Genomic DNA, 11617 nt, shown 5'->3' on the forward strand with positions numbered 1-11617 from the left:
CCGGGATGGCGCTGTCCGAGATGGGGAAGAAATTTGTAATGTCCGTCCCGTTGGGGAGCCTCCTAAAGCTGGTGCGGTTGCAGTCTGTCACTCGTCCCGGCCATCGGAGCATTGATTCAATTGCAGACGGCCAACGAAATGTCGAGGCTGCTCGGTCCGTCCGTCGTTGAAAACATTCTTTACCAAGGGCATGTTACGCACGAAGCAAGGACGACAAAAGGATGTGTACCTTTTCTTCTATCGGTCTGACTGTTCCGAGTCTTCCTAAACAGCCGTTGCCACATGGTTGAAACCGTGGCCAACTCAGCCGGCAGCCAAGCACGCGTTCTCCTTGATGCCCTTATAGCTATTGCACATCACTGTGATCCCCGGCAGGCGACAGACCATTCCCCCAACGATCGGTTGACAGCGCAACGCAACGAAAAGACTCACCAGAGTCCATCCACCGGACGACAGTGTGGACCACAGGAGCCTTATTTGGTGCCCGTGGCGCCCGGGCGCAAAAGACGACGACGGCACGATGAGCTTTCCTCTCCGAAGGATTGATTCCTTTTTGCGTGACGTGACGTGGATCGATTCCAATCCGGGGCAGCCGGGGCCGGGGCTGACAGCGCCTGTCCGGGCCACAGTGGACATCCACACATGTTTCTAATTTCAAATCACCACTTTTCATCTGGCGATGAAATATGCATTCATTCCAAACCTCATCGATCCGTCCAGCCGTCCGTCCGTGTTCCGTGGTGGCGTCGAGTTTCTCGATTTGGCCAACTTGGGACCGGACCTTCGAGGAATCTTGAGACTTCGCAATCTCTATCTCTCTCTCTCTCTCAGTCTCAGTGACGGGTGCGTTTCTAATTCCCTTCCGTCTCTTTGTGGTTTTGACGCAGAACTAGCCACTGGAGAGCAGAGCCGTCCCCTGCGGGGCGATGGTTTTGCATTATTCATCAGCTCGCCGTGTGACGGAGGGACGATCCTTCTAAGCTTTAGTTGGGGCTTAAAGCCCCAAAACTTCATCTACGCTGCACCGGGTTTTTTTGTGGCCACTTTCGGGAGGTGATGGTCCATCAAACGGCACCTGGACCGGCGAAAGAAACCAGACCACAACGGGACTTTGGTCTTTCACAGAGCGAAAGAGAGAGAATTACTTTGCCCAACGGGGGCCAGTTTCGTGTTTTAAAGAATGCAGCTGCAGCAAGTCGGTGCACTACAAGAAGGTGCCACTGACGAAGCTCAGGACCGGTAAACAACGCGACCAGAGCGCGAACTACTTTTAAGTCAGCGTCAGATGTCCACCGCAAGGATAAAACTTTGGCCGTAAGGCCAAGGAAAAGCTCTCAAATCTTCAAAGACTGTTCCATTATCCGGTGAAGTTGCCCACTCTGTGAATCCGTTCTTTCTTTTTATTACAATTCCTGGCCAGAGGATTCCGGATTCAGTGTAAGATGTTCAAAATAATGATCCCGGCAAGCTACCCGGTAGCGGCAATTGAGACGTACCGACAAGACCGATGACAGGAAAATAGTTTTAAAATGCTTTCAACAACCAACCGGCCGCATTCAAGAGACCCACGGTGCCCGTGGCCAGCGATGCAGCATTTATTACCCGGAGCGATGATTTATTGGATTGGGGAAAAATAAATTGTGAAATAGAATTCGATTTGCGCCGGCGGTCGGTCGGCCCGACGGGCGCGTCCTTTCTGCGCTCGATAATATCCTTTTGCCGGTTTTTTATGCACTCCACTCGGGCACTGCTCTATTAATCCACGGTTTAAAGCAGCAAGATGCCTGGATGGCTAACATAATTTACGATCTTACGAGCTCTTCCTTTGCCGAGCAACAAGTGCACTTACGGAAGGATCCGATGGCCATGGGAGCCCTGTAGTTTCTGGGCCCTGGTTCCCCCCACTCATTTGTCTCAATGTTTCCACTTTGTTGGAGAAAAGCCCCATCGACATGGCCACACACCGTGGTGCTGCTAATGCTGCTGCCCCAGTGGTTACTCCCGGTGGCTGCACGTGCAGCACGGTTCAGGGATTATTGTGCGTTGCAACGGCCAAACGGTATTATGTTGGTGACGGCGAAAAACGCATTCCGCATTTCGCTCGGATGAAAAATGGACTCGGATTCGGATTTACTTTTATTACAGAACCCGACCTCAGACACATCGGATTCGGTATGGATGTATGCCCCAATTAGCAGACGATCCACGATCAAGGACGTTCAAAGTAGCAACAACACCTGAGATCGTGGGAAAAATACAGGATATCGTATTGGAAAATCGTCAACTGACTGGAAAAGATGTAGCAGATTCGCTACATCTCTTTCGGATTTGGAGCATTTTTGAAAGGATAAAGTGGATTTTGTACGTCAACTCATCACGATAGATGAGACTTGCGACTATCATCATGATTCTGAGTCAAAACAAGACGCTAAAGAGGCAGGCGGCAGGCGGCAGGCAGCAGGCGGCAGGCGGCAGGCGGTCACCACGCGAGTCGCCATTTTTCTTTCGCACCAGAAAACAACAACACCGACGTATCGGGACCGACCGACGAGAGCCGAAAGCTTGGGGCTCCGGTCACGTATTTGTATATTTACCTTAAGCTCTAACGCATGCCAAAACGATCGAAAGATTCCCACATCCTTGCGCAACTGGCTGGCGTCGTGTTCCGGTCAGCCGGTGAGAGGCAGATTAGTTTGAAACGCGCGACCGTCCGGTCAAAAACCGATTCCGGTCGAGAATATAAACAATAGTTTGAACACCCTGTCCGGTCCTGGGACCCGCGTTGTGGTGGTTGTATACAGCTAAATACGTCTAGAAAAAGTTTGCACAAAAACCGTCTCCCGCTGGCCTCGTACTAGTGGCTCGTCCTGGCTCACTGCTCCGCGCGGTACCGGCGCAGCTCGTGCATGATGTTGTGCAGCAACGGTGCCGTGGACAGCTCGGACGACTGGAGCACCGTCTGCGGGGCGGTCACGCGGGCAATCTCCATCCCCAGCGGGGGTCCACTCTGCGGCGAATGGAACGGCCCGGCGCTCATTGGCCGCACCATGGGCGAGTGGGTCCCGCCGCTGGCCCACGCCCGGCCACCGAGCGGAGCGTTCGGAGACCGTGGCAACTGGGGCTCCCGGTGGGCCGGGTTCGTCCCCTTACGTCCGGGGGCCGCGGTTACCGGGCGAATCGTGGCCGACGACGCCCGGGACGTTTCTCTGGTCGGCGTGGGGATGGAAGAAAAAGGCAAGCGGTCAGAGGAACGGGGGAACACAAGCCCGGTACCGGGTGTACCTTACAACGACTGCCGACTTTCCGCGCGACTCCACCGGCCGGATGACCCCCGGCAGGGGTATCGAGGTCTTCTGTTCCTCCTCCCGTTCCGGCCCGTCACCGTACAGCTGGATGGCACCTTCGAGCAGACCTTCGAACCGGTTCCTCGTCACTACCGGATCCCGCAGCGGGCTGGTCATTTCTGGAAGTGGCGAGATCGAACATTAGCCGACGTAGAGTCAATCCGTCTCTCCTTTCTCTTACCTTCCATCTCTTTCTTGTGCATCTGCCAAACGATGGGCCCCACGACGCCCGGATCGGCCCCATCGCTCTGTGACCGCGCCAGTCCCGGGGCGTCCGTGTCCGTGTTGTACTGACTAGTGGCGGCCGTGTCCGCGCCCGACGACTTCATCCCGTCCGGGTACGCGGCATCCGACTGATCAAGGTGGGTCATCGTGACCGGTTCCAGGACGCGACTTAACGGTTCCGGCACGAAGCACCTATGACAAAATCACAAGGTTACGGAACTCGGACGTAGAGTAAGGCCTGCGGACCATACCTGGGGAAACTCTTGACCGACGCCATGCTGAGGTACGAACCGATACTGCCGGAGTCCAGCGACATACCGGCGGCTGCGCCTCCGTACTGTTCCGCCAGCACCCGGATCTGGTCCCGGCTGAGGGCCTCCACCGGTAGGCCGGGCTCACCGTAGCCGAACGGTTTCCGCTTTAGGTAGTGCTTCAGGATCAGGTCCGTGTTGAAGGTTTCGCTCGGTTCGTACGCACCCGGCACCAGCCGCGGTTGCCGATCGTCGAACGATCGATCACTCGGACTAGCGCTGCTCGTGGTGGCCGTCGTCGTCGTCAGTGGACTGCGTGGTGGTGGTGCCAACCCGCCAGCACCCGCCTCGAGCGAACCGACTCGATTCTCGCCCAAATACTTCCGGCGTCGCTTGTGGTCCTTCTTGCCGGGTGGAGGCTTCTGAACGGTGGCGTACACGTTCTCCTGCACTCCCGGGGACAGCAGCGATTGGAGGTGGAACTGCTTCTGCATCTTGCTCGTCAAATTGACCGCCTTCTCGTCCAGCAGCTCGTGGTGCTGCTGCTGCTGCTGATGGTGGTGATGGTGGTGGTGGTGCTGGTGCTTCTGCTTCCGCTTCGGGTAGTAGACGGAACAGTCGGAGGAGTAGCTCGAAGACGATGACGTCGGCCGGGTCATCGGTGGCAGTGGGAAGTGGATCGTGGGCGACGGTTTCTGCGCCATCCTGCCGCCGACGGTTGCCGACGGATCGCGTGGATAGGGCGACGGCTGCCGGCTGCTGCCACTCTCGCCGGCCTTCAGGGCGCTCAGCTCTTCCGCAATCGTTCCCGGCATTACCAGCGCCTGTGTCGACTCGAGTCTGCAGCAAAGGTCATTATCGAGATTCCACCCAACACAGGACCTGAGAAGGTACTCACTTCTTCATGGCGACGATATGCTTCCGCTTGCCGCGAGCCAACAGGAACAGCCCGATGCACAGCACCAACAGCAGCACGGCCGCTACGCAGGAAACCACAAACAGGCTCGGGTTCTGGCCGATCAGCGCTATCACATTGCCGCTCCCGTTCTGCGTCGACGGTATCAGTGGCGTCGCCTGGGGCTCCTTCAAGTACGCTGTGGTGCGGCCGAAAAAGAAAACGGAAAACAAACGGAATTATCTCCCATCCACCGACCGGCCGTTTCAACGGTCGAGCCTACGTACGGTCAGCCTTTAGGTAAACCGTCGACTCGAGCACGTGTTCCATCTCGTCCTGCGACATCAGCTTCATGTCCTCGGCGGCCGTCGTCGCCAGCACTGGCAGCCCGCCAACGAACACCGAGTAGATGATTTCCGTCTGATTGATCAGCTGACTGCACGGGAGAAAAGGAATCCAATCCTGTTAGGTGCCGTTCATCACCGAGGTAGTAACTGGGAAGGTAATGTAGTTTAAACCCTTATACGATTCCTTATTATTCGCTTTCCATTCCTCGGAGAATTTTTACATCACGTGAAAACGATGCTAAAAGCTATTTTCGCTACAGGCCCGTCGGGCCATTAGAGGGACGGGAAGTAATATTAAAACTAACGATTACTTGACTTTTACAACAACAAAACTTCATTCTAGAAATTCGAAAGTTTCTACTACATATTTTGACATTTACGAAGTGGGACCCTCTTCGCCGTCGAAAAATGGGGAAATATTAAAAACTTATTTCCAAAGTGATGAGTCTTCAACTCAAACTGTACGAAATTTGAAAAGCTCATCCGGGTCTAGCGGTTCCATCGCCGGAATCCAAACACTAGATGAACCCTACAGGCTAAGAATGATCTTCCAAGATTAAATTAGAAGAAAACTTTTGTTAAAATTTTTAAATTTCAAAAGGAAATACAATTATTAAACGAGGTAGCATCATTGGCAAGTCTTCGACTGGGTACTTCACGCTTGGCGCAGTGCACAGTGTCTTGGAAGAAGTCATTGTAGAGTTTTTTAGAAAGACAGGAATTCCAAGTAACCTGGATGGAACTGAGATGTTGACTATTTATTTAAAAAAGCAACGTTCCAGATGTTGATGGTACAACAGAGACCTTTAAGTACTACGCAATGTAGGTTTTGAAAACATTGATTGCACGTTTGAATGCTGCCTTGCGGAACTCCTGTAGCTCTTGGTTCCTGTCATAAATCTATTGTTCAGAATCCAGCCACCAAATGAAGTTCAAAAAGACAACTTTCTGGAAGTTTGAACATTCTTTATAAATTCTTCCCGCCGTTTGACCAATTCGTTTCGAACCAAACCGCGAGCACCCTTTTCTGGGCCAAAGCCACCCTGTTGCCGGAATGCCGTGGGAGATAGTGGAAGCGCATCACTTCAAACAGGATTTCTGATCCAAAACAGACCCTTTCGCGTGCAGCCCGGTGCAGGTGTCACAAAAACACTCCACCTCAGGGGGGGGGGCGGATGCACTCCGGGATCCAGCGCTGGACAACCTGCGAACTCGGTGCCACAAACAAAGCTCTCCAGCACAGATCAAAGCACATTGTTCGGGCCACCCACAGAAGTGCGCACTTACTTCGATGAGCCCACCGCAAATCCACTTCCGGCCGGGCCGGAGCGATTGTTTTCCCGGCCGGCCCCGTGCTCCGTCAGCGACAATCGATCGTCCTCGCGCAGGTGGGTGGTGTTGTGTATCAGGATTCGCACTTTCCGTCGGCCGTCCGTCGAGTACGCGCCCTTGTCAGGTCCGGACGCCGCAGCCGCCGCCAAACTGGGGCCGCCGCTCCTCTGTGGCCTGAAACGACACAGAGAGAGAGAGACCGTCAAAATCCTGCTCCTGCCGAAAGGGGATTCTTGGGAGCGGTGTTTTATGAATTTCCGACAATCGGCCCGAATCGGTAAAGGGCGGTGGCATGTCTCACGTACCGTGACTGCTCCACTGCACCACCACCACTGCCCTCCGGACCGTCGGCGCCAATGACTTCCACGATCGGTGGAACGGGCAGCACTTGACTTCCGATCCGTTCGCTGGAATCGCCCGGTGAGTGTCGTTTGTGGCGAGGACCTCCACGATTCCTAAGAAGCCGCTGCCGTTGCTCGTACGCAACGACATTCCCATTCGTCAGCACGTCCCGGACGGAGCCGGGAAAGGAGTGCTGCTCCGAGGTGGTGGTGGTCGATGCACTTTTTGTCCCACCGTCACCACCATGGCGCAACGTCGCCGTCTTGTGGTCGATTGTGAGTGCCGGTAAGCCTAGGGTCGAGTTCAGCTTAGCCCCACGCCGGGTGCGCCTCGATGGGCCGTGCTCGTCGTCCTCTTCCATCGACTCGAGAGTGTTGTTGCGTGGCTGCTGACTGTTGCTGGCGCTGCTGTTGATTCCGAGGTGTAATGCCTGTTGTCTGGAACCACAACGGGACCCCATTAGCCGGTGAGTGAGCGTGCGAATCAGGCGGGCTTACCTGGCGAACGCCACCCGGTACAGTTTGGCCAGCCGGCTCTCGAGCATCGGATAGTCCGGCCGTCCGTACAGACCGCCGATGACGGTCATCAGCCAGAACCGGCGGTCCGTGGGCGTCACGTTGTCGATACGGTCGCCAAACGGGACGTCCAAATCATCCCGGCCCCCGGTTCCCGGTCGGCCCCCGGTCCCGGTGCCCGGGGGGCAATCGAAGATGCACAGATCGTCGTAGCCATCCGGCGCTCCGCTGCGGTCGATGTAGACGGTGGCCACGACCGTGGCCGTCTTGATGATGGCGTCTTCGCTGAGCGGGAACCGCTCGAACGGGTTCTGCACCGAGCTCGGCATCCCGTCGCCCGACCCGGTCCAGAAGAAGTCCCGGATGTCCTGGTCCGTGGCCTGCAGGTAGTTGCCGATGATGTATCCGTCTGTGGGCACGGTTGGTAAGTCGATCATTATTAGTTAATGTAGCATATCGTTAGCGATGGATTAATGGACCGTGCCCAAAAACGGAAGTCCATCCAACGGAGGGAATGAGCGGTGCTTTATCTTCAATCACACGTGGTTGCGATCGGAACCGCTCGAGCTTTAACGCCTCGGTTCCGAAGAGTTTGTTTCAATAGTTATTATTTTCCCACAGACTTTGGCCATTTATTCATAGATTGCAGATTTAAACTGTAATATAAATCAGGCATAAGGTAACAAGAAAATGGCCACACGTTCAGGAAATAATTGTCGACTTAAACTAATAATCAGTTCCTAGAACAAAACCTCATTGGCTGTGGAACGCCATAAAAATGAGACATTAAATGAAATCGCAACAGTTCCTCGTCCGTCTGTAAGAAGCATTTTCAAACACTTCCCAAATCATCGAGTCATCGAGTCATCGAGAATCATCGGTCATCGAGCTTATAGTATGTTCGAATAATGCACAAATTTGCTTCTTAAAAATAGCCTAAAATAGGTTACTTTATGTTATGTTCGGCCATTAGCGTCGGTCTCCTAACACCCCATAACTTCTTCCGATTGAAACTTGACTGACCAAGTAAATGATTACATAAATTTCGTCTAAAGACATGATAAAGGCTTAATAATAATAATAATAATGTATTCGTGGGTTAAAATAATTTAAACCGACTGTTCTTTTTTTGACAAAATTTTGACGCATGTTCCAACTTAGTTCCCGTAGTTTTTGAAATTTCGAACAAGAATATCTTCATATTAACGGTCCACATGTTCTGCTGTTCTTGAAGTCGTTTGCACAAGGCCATTTCATTAACGCATTGACCGTGACAGTTCTCCTTCAGTAATTAAATATTTTAATAGCAAATTAAGTAAATGAGTAAATTATCCGTGGAAGATCCCTGGATTCACAATGCATTCGTATCCGTTTCTATGTCTGTTTTTAGCTTAATTTAACCGAATTATTGTAATAGGTGCCGGGTGGGTCTTATGCTGCTGACTTCGAAAATATACTTAAAAACAATAGACAAAATATTGGGTACAATACGCTTTATTGTCGTACGTTCAACTTGGCAAATGGTCGTTCAATTCGCCCGAACCGCTTAGTGCGGAACGATACACTAACGTACGCGTAAACGCTACAATCCCCCGGGCGGCCTGGCCTGGTTCGGTCAAATTCGGTTAGCTTCAGTAGTTACCGGAAACATTGCCCCGGAAACAATGGTAAACAAAGTCATAAAACTGCCATCTACCACCATCGCGGGTCACAAAAAAAAACCCACAAAAGGACCCACCAAACGGGCCGCCGATTTCGGGGCCTTCGATTGGGCGGATGATTTATCGCCCGTCCGTGGGTCTCTCCGGGTAACCGAATCAAAATAATATTAATGCACGAAGATGAACAACTTGTCACTCGAGATTTTCGAGCCGAGCCGGTGCGCGACACGCGGAAGATTTATGCGAACGCGCCCGGCGGCTGTGTCCGGATTCAGATCTCGTGCCCGGTGTCTCTGCGTGTGGGGAGCATCAACTCGCGGAAAAGTGACGCCGTTTCGCGGATCTTTCCGTCCGTTTGGCGGTACTTTTCAATAACCGATCCGATGTCGGATTCGGAGCCACATCAACGGAGGAAGCCAACATCGCTGAGCAAACATATTTCCTGCAACCGCGGCACGGCACGGACAGCAACGGCCAGCCCCAAACAACACCGAAACCCGTGGCTGCGTGGCGCGGTCTCTTGACGCAAACCAAAGTTATCCCTTGCGCCCGGTGTGGCGTTATTGCTGACGGCACACCAGAATCGGCCCGTAGCATCAGCTGCGTCGCCACAACTTTCACCCTGCGTAGTTGCGAAAGTTCCGGAAGTGCGCCCGCGAACAGCGTGGAGGAAAGTTGGCCATCCGGCGAACGACGAATCGGGGCGGCAGCAGTTATGAGAAATTACCTCGTTCGGAGTTTTGGGCACTCGTCTAAGGCCGGCACGTCCGACGGATCTTTATCGATGAAGCACAACGCACACCCTCTCTCTCTCTCTCTCTCTCTCTCTCTCGCAGTATCAATTTACTTCCGCATTTACACGGTGTTATCGATTCAACAAACATTACAGGATGCCCGACGCCCCCGATGCTCTCGAATCGGGGGCGGCCCATTTGAAGGATGTCCCGGGACCATGTTGCCCTGTTACACGGATTGTTGCGATCCGTCTATCGGGAAGCCCAGAGTCCGTCCGTTTGACGGTTTCCATTAATCGAACTCTGGACTCCACCACTTGGTTAACGAGCATTGAAGCACGCGCAACACGCGTCCCAAAAATCGATACCGCCTCTCGGAACTAATCGACGACCCCCCCCCCCCACACCCCCACTGTCTCCCTACGGTGGGCCGGTTCCGGATAAGGGTTTAAGCGTGTTATGCTGGGCCGTTTGACGTCGATCAGAAAACAGAAAATAAAACATTGCGTAATGGGCGGAACTAGGGTGCTGATTATCAGAGCGCATTATGTGGAGTCTCCGATTAGAGACAAGCTTCGGCGAATTAAATCATTGTAATGCGAACCGAATGGAATGTTCCGTGGGTCAATGAGCAACCAGACTGAAGCATGTGGGAATATTTTTTTGAGTTTTAAAAAGTACGGATCCCTTCGCGCATCTTTCGCGTCCATCTGTGCAGCTTTTTTCAAATTTTTCCTATCATTTTCAAAGCTTCGAACTATTCTTAAAGGGGGCACCATAAATCGAACGCCATAAATCGAACAATGCGCAAACTTAAATTCAAATTTCCAACTCAGCTCTGCAATTAATCCCGTGTGGCTTCTAGAAGCAATTTCTTTTCACCTTCAACTTTAATAACAGGAATTGTTTTTTTAAATTGTAGGCAGAAGTACTAACAACATTATGTTCATCGTTTACAGCAAATCACGCTGTTTGTTTTGTTTTAGAATTCAAAAAGGAAAAGTAGATTTGTTTCGTGTAACAAGTCCGTAGAAATATTTTCTTTTTAATTCATCCTGAACGATTATAAAGGATTACTATTAGGATTAGGATTATTAAAAGAAAAATAAATACACATTAGCAAACTAAATTCTTAAGCAATAAATTCAAACGCGCCATCAAAGCACGTCCCTGCTGAAGTAACAAACTTGGGCGAACGGTTAGTCCCGATTAGTCGTCTACAAGCGACAACCGGATTCAGTTACTGTCTTCCGAACCGAACAGGCAATTTTGGCTTAGGAAATGTCCCATTGGACAAAAAAAATGTAATTAAACCCAATCACAATACGAAATAGAAAATATGCTCAAAGTGATCGAACAAAATCGCAATATTAAACAAACGAATCGACAAACAGTGTTCCAATCCGGCCCTACCACATGCCAGAGAGTTCCCAACTGGGGACTTCCTAACAGAAACGGGACGATACCAGTTTGAAGTGCGTGATTCCGGTCACTTTTGTGACCGGAGTGTGTTGTGATTATAATGCTACACACTCCCATTTCGAGGAACCGGAAAACCAGCAACCCATTGGAGGGCGGCCCAAAAGTCACTCAATCGCCCGGGTCGGATTGCCGAAAATGATGTGCCACTCCCGGAAGCAAATCGAATCACTCAGTCGCACCGAATATTAGCGTCCCTTCCGGGAGGCCGCATCAATCACCCGGACAGAAACTTTGTGGCCCCGGAAAGCCGGAAACTTTGCAAAGAACCAGTTTTTGAGCCCGCCAACAAAGAGAGGAGGCAGAAGAAGGAGGTCCAAAAGTACAAAAAGGCCCCATCAATCCCGGCGTCGTCGGCGTCGTCGCCGTCTCCTGGCAACACGGCCGGGCAAATGGCGCTGGTCGCTTAATGTTTTTGGCCACCGATTCAATATCCGATTAGGCGGCCGATCCCTGGAACTGCCGGGCCAATCGAGCGTACAAAATACCGTC

General features: G+C 52.2%; 1 protein-coding gene across 1 annotated transcript in view; it reads right to left on the reverse strand.

Annotated features, from left to right (window-relative positions):
* Positions 1-2872: 2872 nt before the first annotated feature.
* Positions 2873-11617, reverse strand: part of LOC131215798 (uncharacterized) — a 15009-nt gene continuing 6264 nt past the window's right edge. Inside the window, exons 2-10 of the mRNA XM_058210195.1 lie at positions 7234-7660; positions 6700-7173; positions 6350-6568; positions 5003-5151; positions 4719-4914; positions 3821-4660; positions 3526-3761; positions 3283-3463; positions 2873-3206 (exon numbers count right to left, since the gene is read on the reverse strand). Of these exons, the coding sequence (XP_058066178.1) occupies positions 2873-3206; positions 3283-3463; positions 3526-3761; positions 3821-4660; positions 4719-4914; positions 5003-5151; positions 6350-6568; positions 6700-7173; positions 7234-7660 (3056 nt within the window). The remainder of the gene's footprint in view (positions 3207-3282; positions 3464-3525; positions 3762-3820; positions 4661-4718; positions 4915-5002; positions 5152-6349; positions 6569-6699; positions 7174-7233; positions 7661-11617) is intronic.

The sequence above is a fragment of the Anopheles bellator genome, chromosome 1 (genome assembly GCF_943735745.2).
Source record: "Anopheles bellator chromosome 1, idAnoBellAS_SP24_06.2, whole genome shotgun sequence".
Lineage (NCBI taxonomy): Eukaryota > Metazoa > Arthropoda > Insecta > Diptera > Culicidae > Anopheles > Anopheles bellator.